The 13,073-nt window shown below is 43.4% G+C and overlaps 1 protein-coding gene across 8 annotated transcripts in view; it reads left to right on the top strand.

Annotated features, from left to right (window-relative positions):
* The window catches only part of pdxdc1 (pyridoxal-dependent decarboxylase domain containing 1), a 78,704-nt gene that overhangs the window by 37,344 nt on the left and 28,287 nt on the right, over window positions 1–13,073 (top strand). For all 8 annotated transcript variants that reach the window (XM_079366828.1, XM_079366827.1, XM_079366825.1 and 5 more), the window contains 6 exons: window positions 4,295–4,400; window positions 4,517–4,691; window positions 10,116–10,234; window positions 10,319–10,440; window positions 11,836–11,928; window positions 12,970–13,066. In XM_079366828.1, the coding sequence (XP_079222954.1) occupies window positions 4,295–4,400; window positions 4,517–4,691; window positions 10,116–10,234; window positions 10,319–10,440; window positions 11,836–11,928; window positions 12,970–13,066 (712 nt within the window). The remainder of the gene's footprint in view (window positions 1–4,294; window positions 4,401–4,516; window positions 4,692–10,115; window positions 10,235–10,318; window positions 10,441–11,835; window positions 11,929–12,969; window positions 13,067–13,073) is intronic.

Below are 13,073 nucleotides of genomic sequence, written 5' to 3'. Positions count from 1 at the left end.
GGTGGAGCGCCACAATCTTTAAAATTTACGCAACATTAGTTTTAGAGTACGGGTTTCTGAGTTGTACCATGGAGCTAGTCCCTGTCGTCTGATAGCCTTCTGTTTTATGGCGGCGATTGAATCCAGAATAACTATCAGTGAATCCACCGCACTATCTACAAACTGATCCAGCTGAGAGGGACTAAAGTGATTATAAGAGTTTTCAACTGGGTTAAAGGATGGTACTGAATCAAAAGCAGCTGAAATAGCTTCCTTAAATCTAGCTACAGCACTATCAGATAAACTTTTAGAGAGTACTTTTTTATTAAAAGAAGTTAATGCTGGTAAGAAGAAGTCAAAGGTTACTAGGAAATGGTCTGATATCACAGAATCTTCTAGAAAACAAGATCCAGGGTCAAAAATAAATCAATCAGTAGGTTTGTTTACACCCTGGGTGAAGCCAGTAGTCCAATAGTGACATGGAAGCTGTGCTAAGACAAAACAACATTCACATGGATATTGAAAACACCTACAACAATTATTCTATCACTGCTAAGAACTATGTTTGATAGAAATTCTGCAAATTCAGATAGAAATTCAGAATATGGGCCAGGAGGGCGGTAAACTACAACAACTAGAACTGGCTGAAAGGTTCTAGAGACTGGATGTGAAAGACTAAGTGCAATACTAAATAATAAAAAAGAAGTATAATTCAGCTTTGGTTGAGGGTTACTTGCAAGACTAGAATTAAAAAATAGCTGCTTCTCCACCACCTCGGCCAGTGTCTTGAGGTGTAGGAGTATTAAAGTGACTGGGAGGGGCGGATTCATTTTCATCCTGAGACGGCCAGGTTTCTGTTAAATGGTGAATTGTAGATCAATTCGCTTCTCTGATATCAGATCATTTACTAAAAGATTTTAGTAGATGCCAGGGATCTACTAAAATCTTTTTTGGTAGATGCCAGGGATGTTTAACAGTGTTACAGTTCAGCGAAGACCCAATTGCAGAATAGAAGAGCAGAGGCAGGAGTAAGGCAAAAAAACAGAAAATGTAATTAATTTCAGGCAGAGCACTCTAAGTCCATTCCAAAAATAAGAACAACTAAAATTAGGAAAACCAGTCCCGAGTCATTCGGGGAGAAATCCAAAAGGCAATATTCAACTAGTTGGAGACTAGGCAGGCAGCAACACATACAACGATGACAACTAACGGGGGAGATTGACCAAGTTTATATATTGAGGGTAATGAGCAGATGAGCAACAGGTGTGTGGCAGGATCTAGGAGGTTGACAGATGATTTGCTGAGATGGTACAGGAAATGGGTGGAGACTATGAATAGGAGGGAAGGCTGGCAGGTGCTGAATGGAAGGTGAGCAGAGGAGTGAGTGCAGGAAGGCGGGGTATTAGGAGCAGGAAGCTCCAGCAGAATCCATGACAAATAGGCCACATTTAATTGCCAGATTTGTTTGCAAAATCATATTCATAGTTTTAATTATGATTACATTTTTATGATTTGCCCCTTTTTTATGTCTTTTAGTTTATTTTATTTGTTTAGCACACATTCCAAAGAAAATAAAGTGGTGCAAGGGGGGAACGTAGCCCAACGGACTTGTGCAGGAGTTCCACCCCTTTCAATAATTACAATCAATTTATATTTACAAGGCTAACAAACATTTGAAAAGTAAGGACATAAAGTATTAACATAATTAATGATGAATGGAGAACAAAAATAAATAATGAAAAAAATGCAAAGGAGACAAAGTACAAGATAATCATTATTAAGTTGAAGACAGTAGGAATATGATTGCCATTGTAAATCAAGAAATAAGGGGACAAGATAAATACTGAAAAGAAAATAGTGAGGGATTGTCATCAACCGCTTTTAACTGCTGTTTTAATCTCTTTTACCCATAGTAAATCAATCATTCAATCTTTACTTTATAATTATTATAATATATAATATATTATTATAATAATTATTATTTATACTTTAATTTATAACAAATGTTATTTCATGACACTTAAATGTAAAGCACTTTGGTCCGCCTTGGCTTTTATAGATGTGCTATATAAATAAAGTTGACTTCACTTGACTTGACTTTACAAAAAGAAGATGAAATGTCTTAGTTTTTTCAAATATTATATTATAAATAAGGAGGATTTGGTTCTTGAAGGATTATAGAGCACTATATACTATATATACTGTACTATTATAAGTAAGAAGAAGGATTATAAACCATATTTTAGATTGTATAGGTAGCTAGTGCAGAGAGGCAAATACAGAAGTAATGTGGTCCCAGTTCTAGCCAGTGCACATGCTGCAGCACTTTGGACTCGCATGAACTAGTTTTCTGCATCAGTTTGCAACAGGATCTGTCAAATAGAACTCCTAAATTCCTAACATCGGTCCTAGATTCCAGACTTATGTCTTAGTTAAGAAGCAAATTCTGGTCACCAAAGCCCTTATGACTCCACTTTTCATTGCTATAGCGTCTATAGTGATGAAAATTAATGGAATAATGCATTATTTCCTCATAATAGTACCTAGAGGAAGCATACAAGGTGAAAAGAATCAGTCCAGAAATTGAACCTTGTTGAACACCTACTAACTTTGGTGTGCAACTGTGGGGTAATTGTTTGTCTTTGTAACGGGATGTGATGGTAAATTGTGTCATATACAGCAACAAGATCTACAGGACAAACATGAAGAGGCCCTGTCAGAGGCTAGAAATAGATCATTTGTAAAGTTAATAAATTAAAGCAGTCTCATGGTGGACTCTATATTCTGAGTGAAATCCTCAATAACTGTTTTCATAGAGAAAGTCAGATAACTGTTTAGCCATCACTTTCTCCAGGATCTTTGAGATAAAAGGAAGGTTAAATATAGTTAGCTAAGGTATCTGGATCAAGATTAGGCTTTTTAAGAAGAGGTTGTATTAGGTTTTATTATATTCTAGAAATAAAGGTCTAAATCAGACATTTGTATGCTAATTGGCTTATTAGTTTTAGGTAAAAAACCTTACATTTTCTATATTGCATAGAACATAACCATTTTATTAGAAGAAAAGTTTTTTTTTTTTTTATTTATACTTTCCTGTATAGCTCCAGATGCTAAACAGTAGATAATTAACATGACATTTTGTAATAGTAATAGTAATAATAAAAAAAAAAAACCAAGGACACCTTACAATCACAGTTAAAAAGATGGTAGACCAGCAATTGCCGCAAAACAATATCATGAGGCTAGTTAGGAGCATGACACATTGCTGTGATTGCGGCAAATGGTGGAAACACCCGCGACTGATTTTGTCAATTTTGGTTATTTGGGGCTATCTTTGTTATTTTCAAAATTGTTGGGGTAATACACTGAAGAAATTAATTAAAAAATTAATTAATCCACAGTAACAGCATCCGAATTCAACAACAGCCAAGCGCCAAATGCGGGTAGATTTTCAGTTTGGTGAGTTAATTTCAGAGATCTATCTAACCCAGAGTGGGTAACTATTTTACCATAAAGTCATAAAAACTATGCTATATATGTTTTAATGTAGCTGCAGCTATCCGCTCCTCTCTCTGCTGCACGCTGAGTCTGACACAACAACAGACACTTCAGTGCTAACACACACACATACACACACACATTTTAAATTTCTGAATTTCCTGATCTGATAAAATTACTGAATCTTAAATCTGTAATAGATTAAACGGAACATAATGCTTTCTCTATGAAATGTGCAGTAACAGATGTGGAGGTGAAACAAAAATAGTATTTGTTTTTTCCGCCATTACAACATGTTTGGCCTGTATTTTTCATATACCTGCCACCTTGACCAGTGAATCCAAAAGTTAATTTGGGACCCTGTCAGTAATATGGTGCGCATCAGCAGCTGTAGAGCAGAGGTGGTTGGTTGTAACAAGCAGGTGTTACCATGGTAGCTGCAAAGACTACAAGCAGGTTTGTGGCCCCACTCACCCAAACGAGTTTAAGAGCCAAAGAGATTATGAGGTGCATAGGCGTTTTCATTAAAAATTAAAGGCATCTTAGTCGTGACTCGTAAATTGTATCCTTTGTGAGATGAGTGAATTGTTACATCCCTAATGGCATAAGGGAACTGTTCTTATGTTATTATAATTCAGACCAAATAGGAAAAGCACTTGTGTAAATAACAAAAACCTGTAATTTATTGTGAGTAGTGTAGTTAAAAAAAAGAAAAAGAAAAAAAGGTTAGCCCCAAACAAATATTGATTTTGTTGTAAAGGTTCAAAGCATTTCTCAACCACAGTTTTGATGTACGTGTATTCCTTTTGAAATGTAGCTCGGTGAACAGCTGCTCCAGAAGGTTCCCATCAGTGGTGTAGATGTCGTGGAGCTTGGGGACGAGGGTATATGTTTGAGCTTCAGTCCTCTCCAGACTGCTGCAGGTAAGATAAACAAAAATTCAGATGATTTTTTAGAGATTATAAGTATATGTTATATACTGCCAGTAAGGATTAAAACACCACCAGCCCTAATTTATGACTTTCTCCCTCAACTGAAGGCCTGGGGACTCAGCAGGAGGACATTGATAACCTGGTGGGGAAGCTGTCAGAACTGGTGCCATTGGTGAGCTCCACAATGTCCCTCAGACTGAACTTCAGAGAGGAAATCCAACGACACTCACCAATGCTCAAGTACATAGAGGAGCTCAGTTGGCCTGGCCTGGGTGCTGTCAGGTAAGAATAGAGAGACTTTGAAGGACTACTTATTTATAGACTAAAGGGACACTTACCTTTGTCTGCATTTTAACTATTGCATATTATTGTTAAAGCAGTTACTAAACGCAGCTTCTCTTTTGTCTCGAGACTATCTCCCCACCCCGTTACATTCTATGTACAGGGTATGATCCTTTGCTCGTCAGAGTCTGTGGATATTTCTTTAAGACACCGGCTTAACCGGGCATGCCCCACACCTCATGGTGCCCACAGTGCCTTGCATGCAATCATTGTTTGATCTCCACTCAAGTCAGAGTGTTCACAATCTGTGTGATTTCGAAAAAAGCATTATAAAACAGTGACAGTACCGCCCCTGGCTACTATGGCTTCCCGGGAGGGACATTCTTGTGTGGGCTGTGGAGTCAGCATGCCTCTGGAAGATGGGCATGATAGATGTATGCTAGTTTGGGGCATCAGCATGCATTATCCTCCAGAGAAAATCCTCAGGTGTGCATGGATTGTTTTATAATGCCTGCACGTACCAGGGAGGCTCGTTGCCACTTCTTTGCCGCAAAACGGGCTGGCTCCTCTCTTTCCGCCTCTTTGCAGGGAAAGCGGAGAGGGGTAACTGCTTCCACTATGGGAAAAGGGGAGTGTTCAGGTGCCCCTGCCCTCCCCTGTTGTGAGGCCTTCTGTGCTTCAGTCCACTTTTGGTCCCAACTCTTCTCCCACTCCGGGGTTCGGAGTGGAGGAGGAAGAGGGTGAAGAAGAGATAGATATGAGACAGATAGATATATCTTTTCTTCTGAGGACGATGGCTTATCGAGTAGGCAGAAACCGCCAGCTAGCACCTCTAGGGGTGAGCTAGCTCGCCGTTATGATGAGGTCATTGGCAGGGCAGCCAGGGCTCTGGATATCGCCCTACCTCAGGACCCTGTACCCACCGCTTCCAGGTTCGAGGTTGATGTGGCGTCACTATCCATCCCGGACGCAGGTGCCCCTTCTTCCTGATTTTAAGAACTTGTTGTGCCAGAAATGTTCCTCTCCGGCAGCAACACTGGTCATCAAATGGTCGTCAGCATGTAGAAGGCTTTCAGACATGCATGACAAGGATCAGGTCGCCTGTGGAGCCCTCCCCCAGGTAGATCAGGCTATCTCCCCATTAATTTCCCCTTCCACCTCGCTTCTTGGCAAAGCTCTAGCAGGAATTACAGAGTAATGGATTGTTTGCTGGCTAAACTCTACAGGGCCATGGCTACACAGACCCGTCTGGCTAACACTGGATCCATTATGTCTCTTTATCTTCGTCAGTTGTCGGCTCAACTACATGACGGTTTGGGGGACCCTAGCATTGCCGGGGAGATTCAATTAGCCTATCAGTGCCTCTCCTCTTTAATGAGAGAGCAGGCAGAAGCAGCAGGCTGCTCTATGGCCTCCTTCTGGGTTGTGTGACGCCATCTTTGGCTGTCCCAATCTCTGCTCGAACAGGGGGATAGGTATTGCTTGATTAAAGTGCCGGTGGATCCCTCTGCCATGTTTGGACCTCAGGCAGCTACATTGCTCCAGCAGGCATGAGAGGGTCACCGCTGTGCGCAGGAGGTTTCAGGGGACCTGGCTAGGCGCTTCAGGGGCTCTAGACAGACAAGGACTCCAATGCCTCAGTCGCGGCCCACACCAGAGGTCCGAACATGGGGGCCAGAGGATCTTAGGCCTTTCTGTCGGAGTAGTAATCGCCAACGTGGGAAAACTGGAAAGCCATATACGAAGGCTGAGGGACCATCATGGCGCCCCTCCTCCTGCTCCCCTACCAGCTGACAACGGGGGAGCCTGGTTAACCTCGAGGGCAGATCAGTGGGTGGTGTCTACCATGACCCGTGGCTACCGCCTTCAGTTTTATCGCAAACCTACTGTGAGGAGATTGCCTTTCACCACTGTAACCGATCCTCAGCAGGTGTAGATACTGCGGGAAGAACTGTCCACTCTTTTGGAGAAGAAATTCATAAGTGAGGTGGAGTGAGAAGACCAACAAGCTGGGTTTTCTCCCGTTACTTTTTAGTTCAGAAGCGAGATGGGGGTCTTCGGCCAATTCTGGATCTCCAGAGGCTCAACCAGTTTCTTCGGTCCCCGAGGTGCAGGCTGCTTACGGTTCCCAGTGTGAGGCAGGCCATCACTACTGGAAATTGGTTTTCCACCTTAGACCTCAAGGATGCTTTCTTCCAGATTCCCATCTGGAAGGGCCATTGGTGCTTCCTGAGGTTCGGCTTCGATGGCAGAGTGTACGAGTTTTGTGTCCTGCCTTTCGGGATATCTCTCGCTCCCCGAACGTTTACAAGATGCATGGATGCAGTACTGGCCCCCATGAGGAAGCAAGGGCTCAGGGTCCTGAATTATCTGGACGACTGGCTCATTTGTGCATCCTCGGAGGAACAGTGCCGTCTCCATGTGGCCCTTCTCCTGAACCACATTCAGGAGTTGGGTCTCCGAATGAACAGCGAGAAAAGCACTCTGCAGCCTTCCCATGTTACCACGTTTCTGGGTATGGTTTTGGACTCCAGGAGGGCAACCGTTTCACTAACACCGGAGAGAGTACAGTGCTTCAGACGTTGCCTCAGTCACTTCCGGCTTCATTCCCAGGTCACTTGGGGGCTCTGCCTTTGCCTAATGGGTCTTATGGTTGCCATGGTGCAGGTGGTTCCTCTTGCCCTCTTAAGCATGCAACCTGTACAGAGGTGTCTGTTAGGTCAGGGCTTGCATCCACAAAGATGTCACCAAACGAGGGTGGTTGTCTCTCGGGGGCTACACAGTGCTCTCCGCTGGTGGCGAGACCCAGCTAACATCAAGTTAGGTCATGCTCTGGGGCCGGTGGTTCATCACCAGCTGGTCTTCACAGACGCCTCCCTACTAGGTTTGGGTGCCGTTCACGAGGGCTGCGGGACCAGCGTACACTGGTCCGGCCATTGGTTGAACCAGCATATAAATGTCCCAGAGCTGAGGGCTGTTATCCTCGCCCTCAGAGCACTACTGCCGAGACTGACATCATGTCATTGTCCGGACAGACAGCGCAATGACAGCTGCTTATATAAACGGGCAGGGGGGCCTGCGGTCTTATGGTTGCCATGGTGCAGGTGGTTCCTCTTGCCTTCTTAAGCATGCAACCTGTACAGAGGTGTCTGTTAGGTCAGGGCTTGCATCCACAAAGATGTCACCAAACGAGGGTGGTTGTCTCTCGGAGGCTACACAGTGCTCTCCGCTGGTGGCGAGACCCAGCTAACATCAAGTTAGGTCATGCACTGGGGCCGGTGGTTTATCACCAGCTGGTCTTCACAGACGCCTCCCTACTAGGTTTGGGTGCCGTTCACGAGGGCTGCGGGACCAGCATACACTGGTCCGGCCATTGGTTGAACCAGCATATAAATGTCCCAGAGCTGAGGGCTGTTATCCTCGCCCTCAGAGCACTACTGCCGAGACTGACATCATGTCATTGTCCGGACAGACAGCGCAATGACAGCTGCTTATATAAACGGGCAGGGGGGCCTGCGGTCTCCCTTTCTGTGCAGAGTGGCAACCATTCTGTGGCAGTGGGCTCAGCCCCTCTTTTGCTCCTCGAGAGCTGTGCATGTGCCGGGCCTGTTAAACTCAGGGGCGGACATACTGTTGAGAGGGGACCCACACCCTGGGGAGTGGAGGCTTCATCCACAGGTGGTCACGGAAATCTGGAGTCGCCTGGGCAGAGCGGAAGTGGACCTGTTCGCTTCAAGAGAATCAGCCCATTGTCCTCTTTTTCTCTCTGAAGAACGACAATCCTCCCTTGGGGTGGGATGCCTTGGCTTATCCGTGGCCACGGCTTCTGCTCTATGCCTTCCCTCCATTCACTCTCCCTCAGCCCCTTCTCCGAAGGGTGCAGTTGGAGGAAGTCAGGCTGATACTGTTGGCACCTCTTTGGCCCCACATGACATGGTTTTTGTGAATCCCGCCCCTGTTAGACCATGGGAGCCCCATCTCGGCAAGACCTGCTGTCTCAAGCCAGTGGGACCCTCTTCCATCCATTTCCAGCAGGGCTCAGGTTGGTGGCCTGGCCCCTGAAAAGGACAGGCTCCTTGCTTTAGGATTACCAGAGCCTGTAGTGAGAACAATGCAAGAAGCACATCTACTAGGGCTGCTTATGCTTACCGTTGTTCTTACCGGTCTGGTCCACAACGTGGACCCCTACCTGGCCATGCATCAGGAGGTCCTGCAATTCTTGCAGTCTCAGCTAGAGGCTTGAAAATCAGCTGTTACGCTGCGGGGCATGGTGGCAGCAATTAAGGCAGTTCGACATGGTGAATATGCGCTTACCGAAGAAGGCTGTTTACTTAATTTCACGGTTCTTCAGGGGTGTACAGAGGCTTACAATCCGCAGGAGGGGACCCCCAGTTCCACCTTGGTACCTGGATCTAGTCCTCAGTGCCTTGCGGCACCCGCCTTTTGAGCCTCTTGAGGAGGTGAACCTTAAATGGCTCTCCTTTAAGGCAGCATTTCTGCTGGCTGTAACTTCTGCCAGAAGAATAAGTGAGCTCCATGTCTGTTCATGCAGACTGCTGCAGATTCTCTCCAGGTGGCTTTGGTGAAGTCCTCCGACCCAACCTGGCATTTCTGGCATTTTCTTGCCCATGTTCTAATTCAGTCTTGCATCTTGCAGACTCCACCCCGTACATAGAACGTGACGAAAGAGAACGTAGGGTTATGTTGTAACCTTAGATCTCTGAGTGAAGAGACTATCTCTCCAGCCTCTAGGCCGCTCGGAGACACGTTCTGATCAAACTATCAATGATTGCACGCCAGCATAGGTGCTTTATAGGTGAGCTGTGGGGCGTGCCCGGTTAAGCCGGTGTGTCTTAAAGAAATATCCTCTGACGAGCAAGGGATCATACCCCGTACATAGAATGTAACGGGGTAGAGAGATAGTCTTCCAATTTGTTCAGTGACACACAACTCACACCATTTGGTAACAAATCCACTCTGCTCTGTTGATGCGCCTCTTGCTGTGTTATACACTTCACCACTAGAGGACACTGCAGCTGCAATTGATAGTCTTTCCAACACTAACTCTTTAGGAATTGGGGTTGTACTGATTCAGCACTTCCTTAGGTAAAAGTAGTGGAAAAGGTAGAGGTGCGCAAGAAGAATAATTGCAGGTGACTGGTCATGTGGAAGATTGATTCAGTGGAACGCTTTGCCAGATGATTTGAAGAAGTATCTCAATCAGCACCTTTAAAAATAAAATGAAAAATCTGCTGACGAAGATTGGTATGAGTTGAGCTATTTCCTTGGACAAATTTAAGTGGCTGAGTAAGTCTAAAATAAACATTCAGTCTAAGTGAAGATTGGCAGCATGGACAAAATTGATAATTGACAAATAGTATGCAGATTTCAAACATGAGATGTGACAAATGTGTTGACATTCAGGTATGAGCCCCAGCATAAAGGAATGGATGAAAGCAAGAAAAAGCAGGAACTGGAGAAAATTAACACTGAGCTGCTGAAAAAACTGCAAGACCTTGACACTGACATCCTCTTCTCCAAAGGTAAGTGCACTGTAAGAACTCTCCACATCTGTGAAGCCTTTGAAACATTTTCCCCCTGACTATTGTATTTTACTCTCTCACTAGGGCCAGAGTCTGGGAAAGAGAAGGACTGTGTCTTTGTTGGCATGGTCAGTGAGGACATTAATGTTGAAGAGTTGGTGGATATAATTGCAGCCCTGGGGAGGGACATAGAAGACAGCGGAAAGGTAAACGTTATTTTAACTTCAGAGGATACACCAATTTAGTGGCTCCTCATCTACTTCTGATTTTGTTTTTAGTAATACAATTACGGTCATATTATTAGTTACCTACACAAAAAATAACTTTTTCGAACCTTATGGTTCTTGTTATTACCCCACTTTTGATATAAAATGCAACAATCCCCTGACTAATTTTGCCGCACACATCAGCCAAGCATGAAGGTAACGAGAGCTTCATGGTTGCCAGGTACACAGATTCACCACGGAATTGGGCTTTTTTTTTTTTTCTTTTTTTTGAGTTTGAGTTTTTCACTTTGTTCTGAATCACAACAGGTAACCCTACAGTGGGGAGATTATGACGATTATGACGAAGCAAAACCAAGAGAGAGCACAATCACATCGGCAGCAAGCTACCTAGGACCAGTGTAGAATAACATTAACTTAAACAAATGCATTCAATGAGTCTTAACGGAGGGCCCCATAGAAATAGTGTAAGAAACTTGTTAGAATGGTATTTGAAGATAGGTAGGTGATCAGGGTTTGGGTAGGGTGGTGGGAAAGAGTAGATGGGGGAGAGATTTAAGGCAGAGACCTCTGGTAGGTTTCCTTCCAAACCCTATGATGACAATTTGCTTTTTTTTTTCTTTTTTTTTTTTTTAAAGTCAACTCTTTAATACAACACTATCCTTGTGCAGTTGAAAATATAACAGTAAGTCATCAAAAGAAACAATCTCCTTAAAAAGTTGTGTGATAGCAAATATTGTAACTTCATGAAAATAACCACAAAAGAACTTTTTATATAAAAAAGGTTTAACAAATTCTTTTTGTCAGTATAAAACATTACAGAGACCCAGGCCAATCAAACAAATTCACTGTCCCCATTTGAAATAATCATATACTGTATTCCCCAGGCAAACGTTCTACAATAACATACAAAGGGGGTTTCTGTTGTTAAGGGGTTGCCACGTCTAGTGAAGGTTGAAGGTTGCTGAAGATTTCTGCCTGTTAAAGGGAAGTTTTTTTCTTGCCACGCTATGACGGATTAAGCTGGGCTCTTGTAATATAGCCATAAGTAAGGTCCTTTACCTGCTTTTTGTAAACATCACAATGAGCATGGTCTTGTTACCTGCTCTTTTGTTAATGTTAACAGACAAAGAGGAAAGGTCCTTTACCTGCTTTTTGTAAAGTGTCTCAAGATAACACCTGTTATGAATTGATGCTATACAAATAAAGATTGAGATCCCACACCACACCACAATCATTTTGTTCTAGTTGACTCTCCAGCTTCCTCCTGTAGCACTTCTTTCCCTCTGCAATCTTCCATCTTTGTTCAGTACATGTTTACTTGTGTTTTGCCTTGTAAACTCAATTTCTTAAAATAATTTATTCCTTCCTTTGTAGCTGTTGGAGAACATGACAGAGGTTGTGAGGAAGGGCATCATTGAGGCAGAGATGCAGCTGCTAAAGGCCAATGAAGAGAAACTCATCGAAGAGGTCGGTGCTTGTATGTGTTGTTATAGTATCAAATGTTGTACTTTTGAAATAACAGTGAGGATTTCACTTGCTAATTAATTCAGAGTTAAGCCTTTGCATTTAGAATAGAGGGAGATGCACATTAAATAGCAATCACCATTTCAGTTTCAGATTCTGTTTAAAGCCAACAGGCTTTTAAAGCTTGCATCACTACTGACATGACATGACAGCAATTAACGCCAGTGAACCAACAACAATTGCTTAAGGTGAATGTAAGGCTATGCATAGTGTAGTTTCTTAAGTTCTCCTCCTTAGACGATGATGTGTAGATGATGAAGAAAAATCCGCTGACACTGACTTGCTTGTAATGTAAGACATTTATTTACAAAGTCAAGAAACAGCCTCAGTCCAGGTTAGTCATGTTACCTGGGAGAGTCACTAGCCAAATGTGATCTTCCTGAACAAAGACAAGACCCTCTTATTTATACAGTATTGGCCAACAACAGCAGTACATTTACGACTTCATTTAGGCTTTGATCATTCAGGTGTGCCTCTCCTACAGTCCTGCACCCCCTGTGGTTCCTCAGGACATATGGCTTCAAAGGTTACACAGGTCACCATGAGGTGACGTCTTATCTCACCCAATATATGTCTGTTCTCATTTCAATACCAAACTGTTTATCTTTCTCAGTCTTAAGGAATGCCCCATAAATAAACCCCTACATTGTCTTTGATGTTAAACTAATCTCTAACTTTAAGAACACCATTTGTCCCACCAACAGCTCACATGTTTCAGCAGCACATTTACACTTATTTATATTACATTATGTCGCATGTGAAATACACTACAATAGATAATGCGTTGTCGATCCAACATTTAACGATAAATCAGGCTCTATGTATTCCTTTGCTCTCATTGCTTATTCCGCCCCCCCCCACCCCAACAGTTGTCAACCACCAACACCCATCTCCCCCTTGCTTCATTGTGCTATGGAGTGCGTCTAAATGTAAGTACTACTAATCCAATCGGTTTTTTACCTAATTTTTCTCCTTTTAATATAGGGCATGATGAGACAGCTTCCTCTGGTTGGTTCGATGTTAAACTGGTTTGCTCCTGTTCAGAGCACCTTAAAGGGCAGGACCTTCAATCTGGCTGCAGGTACGTT

Source organism: Symphodus melops (assembly GCF_947650265.1).
Source record: "Symphodus melops genome assembly, chromosome: 17".
In the NCBI taxonomy this organism is placed as follows: domain Eukaryota; kingdom Metazoa; phylum Chordata; class Actinopteri; order Labriformes; family Labridae; genus Symphodus; species Symphodus melops.
Note: the sequence above shows the minus strand (reverse complement) of the source record. Positions and strands in the feature narration are given on the sequence as shown.